Here is a 16,335-nt window from a genome sequence, read left to right as displayed (position 1 = left end):
CTATTTTTACATCCCCTGGGTTAAAAAGCAGGGAATCGAGGAAGGCTGCAAACATAACACTCAGACAAACGCTATGTATTCACAGCCACATCTCCTGAGAAGCAAGTTTGCTTATAAACAGAAATTTCCGCATCTGGTTGCAATGCTGCGGCCCTAGATAGGAAGGGGAAGGAGAGGTCAGGTAAGCCTTGCATAACTAAACCGAAACGTTTCAAACCTTTTATGCCACTTGCAGGCTTCTTATAAAGAACCCTCTCTATGCCACTTGTAGGCTTCTTCCAAATGGGATGACTTTGTCTTTCGTTGTCCTCCAGTTTTCTTTCCGTTTCCATTTTGGCGACCAAACTTTCAGATCTTATTTTAAATGTTGAGGGTAGCTGGTGAGGCCAGGTTATCTATTTCCCTCTTTTCTCCTTGTTTTGCTGTTCATGCATTTTCAGTAAGGGATGCTGCTGTTTACCTTGTAGGCAGGCACACACATCTCCAGTAGAATCAGCTATGGAAAAACTCACTTTTTTCTCAACTCAGGTTCATTTTTTTGCATTGTTTATTGCATACAAGACAAAACAACCCAATAATGGAAGTCTCTCCAGCTTGGTTTCACCATCCCCACCAATGCAGGGCTAAAAAGCTTCTAGCTAGACAGAGGGCAAGGAGGAAAAGGGGGCAGGATAAGTTTAAAAAGTATTTGTAAAAGCGAGTTTTGCTGTCTGAGGGTTTGCTATGATACGCCTGTACAAGATATAAATCAAGGTAAGGAGGTCTTCTTTCTCCTTCAGGGTACCCATTTAGTAAATTCTATTGAACGCTTTGCAAAAATGTCCTACATAAACACAGGTTTCACTCCTCCAGACTGTTTCCTAAAAGTAGAGCTTCTTGAAGAAAACGGGACAGAAAAGATTGGTCGGGCAAAAGCAATCCACGACAGTTTCGAAAGCTCGGTGTTTTTCAACTTTCAGAACTGTGAAAACATGAACATTTTTCACCCAACAGACAAAACCACTTGGCTGTCACCACCTCACTTTTTCCATTTTTACATCTCTTCATGGCCTCTTAAAATAATCTAGCCCTAATCCTTCGAAGGTTTACAGAGGAGCTGCTAGAACCCCATAAAAATCTAAAGGTTAGAAGTTGCCTTCCAAGGGCCATCTGACATTAATCAACCTCTTTAAAACAATGGCAAACCTCATGTTGGTTCAAAGTCATCTTTCAGCAAACAGGGTAAATCAGTTTTTCCGGGCCAAAGGGTGGTTTGCGCTTAAACTAATTTAGTTGTCTTTGGCAGAAAATGAGCGTGGCAGCCGACAATTTCCCTGTACCAATGTGGATATTTTATAAGAAGGAAATTTTATAAGGTCCACCACTGAACTGACCTTTGTACATTTCCCTTGACCATCACATCTACTTTGGGATGCCACTTTTTTCTCCTCTCTTACAATTCTGCCTCTCCGTTAAATCAGGAGACAGAGTCAGCTACTATGCCCTCTAATCCATCCTTTCATAGTTCAACATGACCACACTGCACCATTATATCTGATACCACTTTAATTGTCATTGTTCCATCCTGGCTACAGGGAACACACACTATGTAATACTCGACCAGAAACTGACCTCATGTATAAGTTAAGGGAAGGTTTAGGGCCTAAATTGTGGATTTTGATATCACCCGTGGATAAGTCGAGGGTAAAACTTAGGGGCATGTAACAAACAATCTAAAGGACGAAGCAGAGCAAAATCGTGCCAAAGAGCTTGCAAAATTCCAGCACACATAAAAGTCGGTGCTCACACTAAAGGCTGGATGGGTGAGCCGCTTTTCTCCATGGATCATCCAAATTGCACCCAGTGCGCCAGATCTATCAGCGCTCAGAAAAAGGTGTGCTCAGAACCAACTCAAGAGGCAACAAGAGATGGGGACTTACACCACTATCACTTTCCTTTTGTGGTGTAAAAGTCTCTCCATATTTTCTCCTGGGAAGGGATGGAGATTGCAGCTCAGCTAAAAGTATACGGAGAAACACCGAGTGACCATGCTGGACAGGGATTCTGGGAGCCGTAGTCCAAAAAGGTAACGTTTCCAAGTCTGGGGTTAAAAAGTAGTGGCTTTTGGGGAATGCCTGCAATAGCAAAGCCTTGTCCAAGTCAGCTCTGTTCCCAGCTTGGTTTTTTATGTTCTCTCTCTCTAAAAAATGAAAGCCGCTCTTGGACCAGGAATCTGTCAAAACAGTTCCAGCAGCCCAGCTTGCCACCCTTGTCAGGAAAAAACACGAAACCAAAACAGCCACATGGGCAACAAGTCTGAAGCTTGGTTCTGGGAAGCGCAGCCCAGACCGCGGCAATCCAGACCTCGAGCACAAGAGGCAACTTAGCTTTCTCTTTCTTTTTGTTTTTCGAGAGGGAGCCTGCCAAATTTTTTAAAAATGCAAGGAAAGCACCAAGCCCAGCCGGCCCTCTGCTCTGGTTACTGCGAGAAACTAGTAAATCCTGTGACAGTTGTAAACTTGAGCAGTCAATTAAATGAGAACAATCTTAATTAACATCCAGGGACAGTGGGAAAGGAGCAGGAAAAGAACCAGAGCAGCAACGCAGGCAAGGCAAGTTGTGTCCTTCTTCACACATTGCTGTTTCATTTTGTTTTGTTTGCACCTGGCATTTTATTTTTAATTTTTTTAATGCCCAAATTAACTTTTGTTGACTCCAGCTCCATGGATGGTAGCTGCCAACTGGGGCTAGTCTCTTCCAATGAGGACCAGAAGAATGGAGGCGTCATTCAGAACTATTTGTTCTCTTTATGAACTTTATGCATCAACTGCATACAGCAAGGGGCTATATTTTTGCAATCACGGTGGCTTGTGTTACCACAATTTTGGATGAAATCTGATTTCCTAGGGGTTTTTTTTTTGCAGGGAAGCATTTTAAAGCTAATGTCCAGGAGCAGTGATTAACCTTTTTCAAGTGTTTTGGCATGGTATCCAAACAAGTATGCTTTTTGTCCATGTGAAAGGGATCCAGGAGTCCCAGTAGACCATAAGTTGAACATGAGTCAACAGTGTGATACTGTAGCTAAAGACGCCAATAGGATTCTAGGCTACATCAATAAAAGTACTGTATAGTGTCTAGATCAAGGGAAGTAGTAGTGCCACTCTATTCTGCTTTGGTCAGGCCTCACCTGGAATACTGCACCCAGTTCTGGGCACCACAATTTAGAAAGGATGTTAAACTGGAGCGTGTCCAAAGGAGGGTAACTGAAATAGAAGGTCTGGAAATCATGCCTTGTGAGAAGAGACTTATGGAGCTTGTTATGTTTAGCCTGGAGAAGAGAAAGTTAAGAGGTGATATGCTAGCCCTGTTTAAATATTTGAAGCGGTGTCATATTGAGGAGGGAGCAAGCTTGTTTTCTGCTGCTCCAGAGAATAGGACCCAGAGCCATGGATGCAAGCTACAGGAAAATAGATTCCACCCAAATATTAGGAAGAATTTCCTGACCATAAGAGCTATTCAATAGTGGAATAAGCTGCCTTGGAAGGTGATGGAGTCTCCTTCTTTGAAGGATTTTAAACAGCGGCTGGATAGCCATTGATGAGGAGTGCTTTGATTCTGTGTTCCTGAATAGCAGAATGGATTTAGACTAAATGGACCTTATGGTTTCTTGCAACTCTATGATTCTAAGCCTGGGGGGGCTTAGCCTCCGAAAATCTCTCAAAAAAGGGGTCTTGGCCCATGGGTCACCTTGGTCTATAGGGAAGGGCCTGAGTGGAAATATCCAGAGAGAAGTCTTGGGGCAACCTTGAAGGCTCTCCCTTTTAAGTGAAATGGCATGGAGAGCATGGCACAGGTAATGAAAAACCTTACAAGTCGGATGTTCAGTCTCTGTCGTGAGCTTTGCCATCATGCCTTTACACAAGTTGGGACACACTCAAGCTGACCCTCCTTTCCACCACTCAACAGAATAGGATCTGCAGAGAATATAGAGTTCTACATAAGAGTATACAAGGCCAGGTCCACACAATGGAGGAATGGCAGAGAATTAAAATCCTGGCAGCAGCCCCATTTGGCTGGGGCCCAGTCCAACCATTTCCCCTCTACTCCACGAAGAGAAAAGGGAGCTGGACTAACTATATTCATTTATTACTTTCATTTATGTATTTTGATTTTTAAAACTGCTCTGTAGATTGGATTGCTACCAGATCCTTTGTTCTCCCGCAAGCACATCTTGGGGACTGTGTGATATTTCCAAAACATGTGCTTGCTTCAACTATGATTTTCCATACCAAAACTGGTCACAGAAAGTGAGTGCCGTGCTACCATGTTCAGCCACTGTCCCCTTATCTTGCGTGTCCATCGGAAGGACAAGTTCGTTGGCTGGAAGATAAAAGCAGAGCCTAAAACAACACATGGACAGAGTCAGCAACAATTTCACCAACCTGCTAGTGTTGCTATAAAGTAGATTATAACAGAAGATCTGAAGCAAACGGTGACTTAGGGCCTGAAAAGACAGGTTAAAATAAAGCTGCTTTGGCTCACTTTGGAAGTACACTGTTTAAATGACACAAACATCTTAAGAGGCCAGAAGCTGCGCCAAAGCTGTGCTCCAGTCCTTAAGACTGGAGCATGGCTTTGGCGCGGCTTCCAGCCTCTTAGGATGCATCATTTAAACAGCATACCTCCAAAGTGACCCGAAGCAGTTTTATTTTGGCCAGTCTGTTTGGGCCCTTATTTTACATCATGGGGGGGACATACCTTGGGATTCAGTGCTGAACTGGTTGGATGCTCTACAGACAGTTTGCACCAGAACAGAGGATTGCGCCTGTGGTATCCAGACCGCTTGCTAGGAAAATGGGGGAAGATGCTTTATTTGACCCATGTGGGCAACCCCTAGGAAGCCCACAAATGGGGTAAGAAGGACATAATGCTCCCCTACTGGTTCCATACATAGAGAGAGAGACACACACAATGAAGAGGAACTAAAGGTGCATTGCCTCTGACCCTGGAGATGCCAGGAGCAACTTCCAATGCATTTCATGCTGCAAAAAAATCAGGACAAATAAAACCACATTGAGCAATCCAAACCTCCTCCTGAGTCTGTGGCCTTAACTCCAGCCAACGTCCTCCCAGCAACTAAAAATGAATCAGTCCAACAAAGAACCCCTTGAAGGCGGACAAAAGTCTTACTGCATAAGCTTTCATGGGCTGCAGCTCTCTTGAAGTGAGCTAAATAAAGCTCATGTAATCATCGCTGTGTTTATGAAGTCGAAGGCTTTCATGGACGGCATCCATAGATTTTTGTGGTTTTTTGGGGTGTTTGTTTTCAAGTTGCCACAGGACTGTGTTTCTTTTGTGGCAACAGACTAACGTGGCTACCTCTTGAAATTGGAACAGTCCACCTGATCAATCCAGACGGCATCTCAGCCACAGAGAAAGAAAACGTGGGGTGAGGTGGGAGAGTATTCCTCTAAAATATCTTGATCCCAGCTCAATCCTAAGCGTCACTTGAGCTGCCCCCAGAAACAAATGTTATTGCAGAAAAACTGCCTGGGGTTTCCAAGGAACACGTTTTAAAGCCATAGTTGACAGCTTTGTTATCATAAGCACGAAATGCAGGTCTCCAATCCCTTCGGAGCCAAGAAATATTACCTACTTTTGCTTGCTACCTAGCAGCGAGAATGTTGTGAGATTTATTGTTTGGTGGATATGAGAGCTTGCATATAGCTATGACTTACGGGGCTGTAATTCCAATCAAACATTTCCAAGCAAAGAATCAAGGCCAGAGTGGTTCCTGTAGCTACTTGAAGGCAGAGGTAGAATTACAGATAGCATCTTTTCTCCTTTCCTTCCCCACAGTTCCAAGTGTTTATATCTTCTGTCCTGTTCCTTCTTTTTCCTCCTCCCTACCTCAATTTTCATTCTCTTTCTTATTGCTTCTGGATTGACTGGTGGGATAGTCAGCACCAAACCACTATATTGCTTGAAAGCTTGCAAGATGGCCCTAAATAACTTGTCCAGCCCCGCCAACTTTTCCTACCTTCATGGTGCCCAGTGATGCCAAATGCCAGTCAGCTCTTTGCTAGATAAGTAGGATACAAGGTACCCCAGGATCCAAAAACAACCAAGAATTTCACTTTTGTACAGTAATTTCCTGTTCCTCCTGTATGCTTCACGGAAAAAGCAAAAAAGAAATACCTTCTCCCATGTCAACCTGCCAATACTGCAAGATGGATCAGCCAATGGCTTTCTTTCAACAACACCGCTGTCACAAGTAAAGTGGATGGCAACTCAAAAGAGTTGCTTATTGTTGCAAGGCAGTTATGGAATGCCCTACCAAAAGAGATCCCCTTCAGAGACTCAGAAATTTTGCAATTGCTTTTTAAAACCCTTTTCATAATCCATAGTCATCATCATCATCATCATCATCATCATCATATCTTACCCACCTCCCGCATGGATCAAGATGAGGAACGGCAACAGATTAAAGTACAACACGTATCAGTTAAAAACATATAACCAGCAGTTAAAACACAAAAAAGGAAGGAAGGAAGTCAAAAAAATAAGCAGGAGAAGAAGTAAAAACTTATCCATCCCAGTCCAAAACTGTCTGCCATGGCACTGCCAGTGCTCAGTGTGTTTGGTAAAAACTCAACAGCAGCACCTCCACCACATGGATGGAAATCTTCTCATTGTGTGCTGCAATCATGCACAGATATCTTCGAATATGCCTCTAGCAGGGCTAAGCAGACAGATGAGATGTACTTTGTTTTTGTCTTTTCAACTATGGCCCCTGAGATCCTCCAGGAAGAGCCAAGAGCTAAATTTCATGTGGTGGCGGACTGAGAAACACTGAAAATTAAGGAACCAGGTGCATCTGAGTGCTCACTCAGTCCAGGGCTTTATTTTAAGCACCGGAGCTGAGCTCTCAGAGTCTTTTCACTTCGATGGCCACTCTGATTTCCACTCCCAAACATTTCTCCGCTTTGCAGCTTAAATTTAGGCAATTAAACTGGCTATGGTTTTACTAGTTTGCATAGCAACCTTTTCCGATCTACTACAAATCACCCAGAGATCTACCAGTACATCCCAATCTGTCCCCTTGGCCTATAGGATGCACAGACGAAAACAACCAAATTAAAGTTCGGGGAGGGGGGATCCAGACTGTAGATACAGCCGTACTAACTGTTGTTTTGGTAAGCACTATCAAGTTAAGCATATAAAATTTTCCAGCAAGAAAGCAGATTTTGTCATTCCTTGCCTATGGTACAGTGGTTAGTATTAACATGCAACCCAAACCTTCATGTGGGCAATATAAACTTATTTCCCCTCTCTTTTTTTGGCCTCCTCCCAAGCCCCTGCTTTTAATATATGACATGCAATTGTCCCACAGCCCTGCTTTTAATATAAATATGAGCCAGAAGGATCCCAAAAGGACATTCTTTGGGTCAACCTTTTGCCATTTATTATTTGTGCTTAATCCTATGGAGAAAAGCAAAGCCGCTCACTATGTTTTCTGATAGTGTGAACATTCCTTTGGGGTGAAAAATATGGGGCTTTTTTAAAAAGTGTATCCTAATAAGTGGAATCAATACACAGCATAGCTTTTTCCTTTATTTCAGAATATGTATTCAACCCTTATGAACTCTTCCGTTATGAAACTGCAAAGAAACTGTACTAACGTAAAGATTTATAAGAGTTATCATGGCCAAAGCTGCCATGGCCTAGGTGTGCTAATGAACTATTAGCAATAATAAGTGCATTTTTCTACACATATGAAGGGCCCCTTCATGAAGAAAATAAACCCAACCTGATTCCCAAATCTGGCACAGCGATAAGCCAAATAAAACACATCTGAATATGCTTGTTTATTTTGCTTCTTGTTGCTTTCAAGAGCCAGGCTTCCCAAGAATTTCAGTCTTTCTTCTCCAAGGCAAGAGACAAGGGCTAGAGGAGAGCAGCCACGGACAAAAGGCCACAGGGTTGCACAAGGTACAAAAGTCTGTAGTTTGTGAATCTCCATCACACATCTTTGTTTTGTCTCTTTCTGGATCAAGAAACCATGTGTTTGTTATTATCCCATTGCAATGTATTTCCTATTTCACTGTGGTTATTTGCTATGTTCCCATTAGCTACTTTGAGCTTTGCTGCAAAAGGTAGGACACTTTTTCAAGGGTGCATACATATACATCCATTGGGCCCTCCACATTTGCTGGGATTAGGGGCACAGGACCCCCATGAAAATGGGAAAGTGGCAAATTACACACACACACACACACACACACACACACACACACACACACACATATAACCTCTCTAGAAATCTCTAGGTTCTCCAATGCAACTTCATGTGGACACTGACAATAAGAGCGGTGCTGGAGGACCTAGAGATTACCAGAGAAAACATATTTATCAAATCTGTGAATAATCAAATCCATTGGACTGGATGGCCCTTGAGGTCTCTTCCAATTCTTTGATTCTATGAAAAGTCAAAGTTGCAAATGTGGAGGGCCAACTGTATATATACTTACACTCACTCTCTCCCCCTCTCTCTCACACACAAAGAATATATACATATAATGAAATAAAGGGGACTGGAACAGGTGTGAGCAATGTATGATTATCCCATGAGCTCTAGCGAGCAAGCCGAATGTTGAGGAATAGTGGGACCGACAGTCCAACACCAACTAGAGAGCCACACTCTGCTTACCCTTAAGACAGAATCTTGCTTATTTACAGCAGAGAAGAATGATTTTTTACCGGAGCCGCTGTAAGAGGAGGAAGAAGGTGTCCGTCTTGAAAAGCTTTTCACTGCAAGGCTTTGGCCTCGTTGCTTTCGCCGCCAAGCCGTCCGACATTTGGAGTCTATGCTCTGTTTGATCCGGTACCAGTCAGATTCAGTGATGCCAAACTTATAGAAAAGATGACCTGAAAAGCAAAGGAAATCTACCATATAAAATCCACAGTCTGTGAGCTTCAATCAGTAGCACTGCTGACGTAGAAACGCATGATAGCTGTTGAATCCAAGTTCTGCAACTTTCCTGCCACATCCATTATTTCACACCCACAATTATAGACATGGAAGATGTCAACATCATCATCATCACCACCATCTGCCTTTTCGCCAACAGTGGTACTCAAGGAGGCTTCCAAATTATTAAAACCAGTACAGATTAAAAGCATATAATATATATTTTATACACACACACACACATGCACATTTACATATGTAAATATATGTGTTGTATGTGTTATTTAAAAACAATCTACAGAGTTAAGACTATTTAAAATCCATTGAAAGAGAGGATATTAAGCCAGGATGCCTTCAAGCCTGGCAGAACAACACACACAGTCTCTTCTTTTAAAAAATCTCCAGAGAAAGACATTTCACTACACTTCTGGACAACCTGTTAGCTCAGTGACAGAAGGTTTGTTCTGCATCAATAAATGTCCCCAGCTCAAGTCCAGTTAAGAGGACAGTAGATGCAAATCAAAGCAACGGGGTTAACTGGCCTGACTGGTAAAGGAGACAGCATCTGAGATCCTCATAAAGGTCCTGTACCCAAATACCTTCCCAGAGACAACACTTTGGTGACTTTAAAAGCACTTCACCGTATCCAACCTAAGGGTTAGCAGATGGAGGGCATATTAAATTGTTCCCCATGGCAGCCTCTCTCCACATGGACAGCTATTTGTGTGGAGAAAAGGGGGTCTTCCTCATGTCCTCCCTGAACTAGAGATTCTCAATCCCTTGAGTATTAAATTCCCCAAGAATGACACTTGTCAACATGCTCTAATCCACTAAGAGGGAAAGTCGTGTTTGTTTTCTATACTTTTCAGAAGCAGACCTTCCTCTATTCCATCCCGATTCTTGAGTATGGGGTGGCTGGGAACCGAGACGCAGGAGGATTTCATATTAAAACGGGGCGACACTTGCTTTGGCTGGAGTTTGCAGTAAGCTCCTGTAAGGCTTAAATAAAGACTGGGCTTAAAATGAGAACAAACAACAGCTGATACATGAGTGATTTGAAATGTGGTAGAAACCTGTGGTTTGAGATTGTAGGAGTAGGGTTAAAAACACAATACTAATAGCTGGAAAAGCTAACACATGGTACAGAGTCAGCATTTCAGAAGTCCCCATTTAAACCCATCTTGCTGCTTTAAGGGAAAGCTCACGCCAGAGTACCCACAAGCAGACCAATTTCTTGTTTCAAATTACAGTGGGGCACTTCTTGGCTAGGAGAATCCAGACTATGGGTGGCAGAGCATTACCAGAACCATACCAAGAGATGCAGAACCAGGAGTGGATCTCTCATGCTGCACACAGGGAAAGTTAAGTTTCTTTTAAACCTGCAACGCTAATCTTGCTGGCAGCTAGAGGAGAAGACAGTTTTGCTAAAGATTTTTTAAACATACTGGAGAGGCCACATGGACCTTCTGAGGAGGGAAAAGTGAACCCAAGCCTTCCAAGGTGGGCTGATAACTCCATAGTGGAGGACCTGCTTGACTTGCTGAAGATCCCCTTTCCACCTCTAACATCTCCAGCGAGAAGAATCAGGCAGCATATGATTTAAAAAAGACCTCCATCTGCCTAAGATTGTATGGTTCAGAGTAGATAACACTGGACAACACCCAAGAATCATCCATGTCAAAGTAGCTCCAGTTTCTATGTACAGCTGGACAGCGAAGAAAGCTGACAGGAGGAGAACCAACTCAACTGAAATTCAATGCTGGAGGAGAGTTCTATGGACTGTCAAAAAGGCGAATCAATGGGTTGTAAAGCAAATCAAGTCTAAACTCTCCCTAGAGGCCAAGGTAATAAGATGAATCAATAGATCCTAGAACAAATAAAGCCTAAACTCTCCCTAGAAGCCAAAGTAGCTGAGTTTTTTGTGGGTTTTTCAGGCTATGTGGCCATGTTCTAGAAGAGTTTATTCCTGACGTTTCTCCAGCATCTGTGACTGGCATCTTCAGAGAATGCCAGCCACAGATGCTGGCAAAATGTCAGGTATAAACTCTTCTAGAAGATGGCCACATAGCCTGAAAAACCCACAAAAATCTATGGAAGCTGGCCATGAAAGCCTTTGACTTCACAACTTAGCTGAGCCTGCCATATTTTGGACATGTTATGAGAAGACATGATTCAGTGGAAACAATTATAATGCTTGGTAAAGGAGGAGGCAACAGAAAAAGAGGGAGACAGCACTGCAGGTGGATATTGTTGTGGCTCGTGTGCTGCGCCCATAACCCTTGTTGGGACCTATGGAAATGACGCGCAGTGTCCACCACGACCACCTGCAGAGTTCAACCACGTCGACAGGACACCAAGAAGAAGGAATTTGTGAAGATGTCTTCAACTAATAATGACTCTTACAAGTCTTCACTCTAAACGAGGGCTTTAATCTTCCTTTGCAGTATTTACAACATAGATATACACAGTGTATTGGACATCCGTCTCTAATACACACTATTTACACCAACCAACAATAACACAACCTCTGAGGCAGCTGCATTAACACACAACCATCTCACTGCCTCTCTGTCACAAACACAGCCCACTCTCTGAGGCACCAACTGTCTCTCTCTCCCTCAGTGACAGTTGAGAACTGACAGTTGACAGTTGCATCAACATTCTGATGATGCCCTGTTTGAATGCTGACACATGAGCTGCCACTGGAACTGTAAAGTATCTGCACAACAGCTCCCCCTAGTGACCACACCAATGTCATTTCCTGACAGGTATAGCCCCAGCAAAGAAGCCACACCTGAGTATGCAAAACCTGATGTAGATCTAGGCTCTTGGAAGTCTCTGATTCATAGAGCTGCCATAAGTTGAACTTGACTTAACAGCAAATACTGACACCAAGGTGGAGAAAGATTCCAGTTAACATAAGGCTGTTTCTGGTATTGCACTTGATTACCTTTTATTATTCTTACCAAAGAGTGTAAACTAAGAGCCAGTATGTAGTGGTTTACATGTTGGGTGGCCTTGGGCAAGTCCCACTCTCTCTGCCTCACTGACAGAAGGTTTGTTCTGCATAAATAAATGTCCCCAGTACAGTGGGTTTGCCTTGAGTTCACCATAAGTGAGAAACCACTTGAACACACACAACAACAGTGAAGGTAAACCATTCTAAGCATCTAGGCCATAAACCCAGCTTAGAAACACTGGTTTTAATTAACCCCCAGAATCCCCTAGCCATCATGGCCACTGCTCTGTATTCAGAAAGCTGGCCATTTGGGCTGCAAAGTAAAAGGCTCACTAACACAACGCTGCAGCAATGCTCATCGCCCTATTCTATTTCTTAATAGGCCGAGTCGTCCCAGAAGCTGCTGTTTGCAACAACTGTTGTTAAACAAAATATTACATTAAAAAAAAAACACCCAAAACATACACAGCAAAAATATTTTCAACAAATGCCCACAGTTTTATGTAAATCCAATCATTTTTGAAAACAGAATTTAGAGTTAGAATAGCTAACCTAAGAGAAAAGTAAACAGCTCTCGTGCTAGAGTGTGCTTGCTTGTTGTTTTGCCTTTAGGCTTCACTTCTTCCCTGCCAAACAGTGGTCATGCACAATTCTCAAACTGAAATCATTCAGAGTCATTGTTGGTCCATCGCAAACCCTTATTGCATCATTCTTAGTTTGCATTGCAGGAGTCACAGTTGGTCCCTTTCAAATCCTGATTGAAAACCAATATCCGTTTGTGCCACTGCATGCATTTGCGGATGTGTGAAGCCTCGTTTCTCTCTCAAAGAATCCCAAAAGCATTCTAGGTGGAACGCAGGATCAAATCAGAGAAAGCAGCATGGATGGAGGGTTGGGATGGCACTGGGATATTGTCAGGCCAAGCATGTGGCCCAGAAAATGCCCACTGTCAGCCACCCAATTTTGCATCGCTTGCTGATGATCCAAACAAGTAGGACAGAGGTTTTAAAAGAAAGAAAGCATGCCATAGAATAAGGCTGCTCAGAGGCATCGACCACCTGCAGCAATGGGACGATAAAAATATCTGCCATCCCCAAAATCGGGGCAAAGAGGAGGAGCCAGGCGTTTCAGCAAAACCACAGAGAGATTCCAGATGTTGCTGCATACAGGAGCACTGAACCAAGAAGGCCAGAAAGGAAGTCCAAGAAGGGAAAGTAGGAAAAGCCAAGGAGTTTCACATCTGCCAGTTTCAAAATGAGATTGAGATGGGGGGGAGCAGACGAGGAGACTCATAAAACCTCTCAGCACTCCTTCTTCAACCACTCATGCTCAAGGGAGCAGGAATTCTACAGAGGTGATACAAATGTTATGGCCTATCTGTCCAAAATCACACTCTTCTCTAATGACAACGATGGTGCCAGCGATCCATTGGGTCCAGGCTGTGATATGTGGAACTGTCGTCCAGCCAGTGTGGATTATCATCCCAAACTCTTCTCCGGCCCAATTCTATCTAAATGTGCAGAAATTAGCAAAGAGGGAGGCAGACGGACAGAAGCCAGATGTGCAACCAATTTACAGCTGAGCATAAACGCCTGTCAACACTGTGCCACTCTCAATGGAACGTGTATGTATCAGTGTGCATTCCCACCCATAACTACAGCTGGATGAATATGGGCAAAGTCTAATGTAATAGTTTTTTGTAGGTTTTCCAGGCTATGAGGCCATGTTTTAGAAGAGTTTATTCCTGATGTTTCGCCAGCAGCTGTGACTGGCATCTTCATTTCTCTGAAGATGCCAGTCACAGCTGCTGGCGAAACATCAGGAATAAACTCTTCCAGAACAAAGCCTCATACCCCGAGAAACCCACAAAAAAAACTATGGATGCTGGCTGTGAAAGCCTTGGCTTCACATCTAATGTAATATATAAGCCAGCACTATGTTTATGAAGCACACAGTCCTCACTTTCCAGGATGGCCAATGCACACTGCTTTTCTTCCCTTCACAAACTGGAAAAAAAGCTTGCAGATTTCAAGAGTCAACTGGAATGGAAATGGATGGTGCTTTAACTTGTCATGGCTCCATGCTATGGAATCCTGGGACTTATAGTTTGTCATGCCACCACAGAGCTCTCTGACAGAGAAGGCTAAATATCTCACAAGACTAGGAATGCCAGGATGCCATAGCATTGAGCAATGACAGTTAAAAGAGTGTCAAACTACATTACTTCTGCAGTGCAGATGCACCCAAGGAAAGGACTGCGAGAACAGCAGCCTGACAATGTTTGGAGACCCACATATTCCCCATCCCTGATGTGAAAAGTCACCAGATCTGAAAAAGAAGAATAGATACAAGATGAAGTAATTTCTATTATGACACCTGATGGGGGCCAATGAAGTCACAGAGGTTTCCTATATCAGATTAAAACTACGGCACAAAAGAAAGGAGTTGTTACATCTTTGCCCCAATGCCTTTTTCCTGACCCAAAATTCTCCGCTGCCACCAATCCAGTTATTTGCCTCACAGGCAAAACATACAGATACATGATACTCAGAATCCGAAGGGAGAGGCGGGAAATATAAATAAAATTTTATTATTATTATGATATCCACACAAACATATGATCCAATTTCAGCATATCAGAATGTTTAGATGGAAAGAACTGACAAAGAGATTTCCATCCAAACCTCGTCTGATAATTTGTGTGCATACACACAAACACACACACACTCCCTGTGTGTGTGTGTGTGTGTGTGTGTGTGTGTGTATGTAAAAGCCTTCCTGAGACATCCTGTTACATAAGCTCTTTTCCACAGTATCACAAAATTCTGGCTGGATGGCAAATGCCACCATGTGTGCCGCCAAGAAAAGCTAACTTAGGAATCAACAATGAAAATGTCTCCCCTTCCAAAGGAGCTTGTGGCTTTGGAAAGCTCTGGTGCGACAGGATACCCAACAGCTGTGTGCCTTTATTTACATTTTGCCAGCAATGGCATGGTCAGCAGCGCCAGTCCTTGATGGTTTTGACTCCTTCTGAAGAGCTGAAAGAGACAAAGAATGCACAAGAGTGTGTGTCTGAAAAGGACTGGCCACGCAACTTTCTGGAATTCAATTTATGAGTGTTCATGAACTCATCACTTTCCTTGAATCATGCAATGCCTTTTCCAGATGAGCTGTGCATTAATTCTCACGCAAAGCAACAGCTTGCGTTCAGCGGTGAGGCTGTTTTTCCTCTCTTGGTGACAACGGGGATTAAGTGATTCCAGGGATACCTTCAGACTTCTAAAACCTCTTAAGAGAAAAATCATGTGCCAGATGCTACATTCTGGAGGAAAGCAGGTTGCAAACAAATTCAGCCACCACTCCTTGCTTTCCCACCTGATCTTCCAGAGGAAGAGAGGCATATCTTGTCAAATTCCTACCAGAATGGCAGCTTAGGATCTCTCTCTTATTATTATATGAGCAGACTGGGCCAGAAGACGGAAGTAAGATGAGGACTGAACCTTATGTTAAATTGCTCTTATTCATGTGCCACAGGCTTAACTCAGATATGAGCAAAAATGACAGCTGGACACATTGGCGTAAAAAGGACAGGACCAAAAAATTAAATAAATACCGCCATATTTTAGCATCAAGAACCGACTCTCAGTAACTAAACCTTCAGAAGGGCATAGCAACCCCATACAAAAGCTGGGAAATTACCAAACCATGGTGTCATGGGGGAATGAGGTGGGGCCATTTGGCAAAATTTAGCAGGCTAAACTGGGAACCCAGCAGGACAGGATTCAGCCCCACGATCTCAGGTTCCCCACCCCTGTTTTTAAAAGGAACTGCCTTGAAGCTGAAGGCATTTGACAATGACCCAAATAATGTGTCTTGGAGTGAATCCATACCATGCTTGTATGATGCTCAAGGGAGGAAAATGATACAGCTACCAACTACTTGGTGCCTTTCAAGCTAAAACTCTGTCTGTGCCACCAAGGACACTTCACTACTTGGCTGTACAAGTGTTTCACTGTAAATAAAAAGGCAGACAGTCAGTGGCGAAAAACAGCAGGTCTGTTTTCAGACTTAGATAGAAGCTGTATGACTTGTTAGCAGACGATACCATAATAAGATGCATGGGACATATCTCTGGCTAAATCCAAGGGGAAAGTGGGGAGGGTGCCAAAAGCAGAGTTGAGACAGGAAAGCAAACAGTGCAAAAAAGATGAGATTCTGAGCTACCGACAAGAGAAAGGGAGGCTGGTCTGCCTATATTTCATAGCACTAGCTCAGTGGATCAGAGAGAAAACAACAATAACAACAATAATGAGCTCTCTGGGAAGTTTACAAGTAAAACAAAAACCTGCTATAAAATACAAAATTAAATGAAAATAAAATTTGAAACAGAATAAAAGCAGCAGCAGAAAATATCAGTACATCGACT

General features: G+C 43.1%; 1 protein-coding gene across 6 annotated transcripts in view; it reads right to left on the bottom strand.

The window, feature by feature from the left end:
* The window catches only part of LOC121914666 (BTG3 associated nuclear protein), a 153,515-nt gene that overhangs the window by 68,401 nt on the left and 68,779 nt on the right, over positions 1 to 16,335 (bottom strand). For all 6 annotated transcript variants that reach the window (XM_042438264.1, XM_042438268.1, XM_042438269.1 and 3 more), the window contains one exon: positions 8,740 to 8,907. In XM_042438264.1, coding sequence (XP_042294198.1) covers positions 8,740 to 8,907 — 168 coding nt within the window. The remainder of the gene's footprint in view (positions 1 to 8,739; positions 8,908 to 16,335) is intronic.

The sequence above is a fragment of the Sceloporus undulatus genome, chromosome 8 (genome assembly GCF_019175285.1).
Source record: "Sceloporus undulatus isolate JIND9_A2432 ecotype Alabama chromosome 8, SceUnd_v1.1, whole genome shotgun sequence".
In the NCBI taxonomy this organism is placed as follows: Eukaryota; Metazoa; Chordata; class Lepidosauria; order Squamata; family Phrynosomatidae; genus Sceloporus; species Sceloporus undulatus.
The sequence above is the reverse complement of the archived record's forward strand: the minus strand, read 5'-3'. Positions and strand labels throughout refer to the sequence as shown.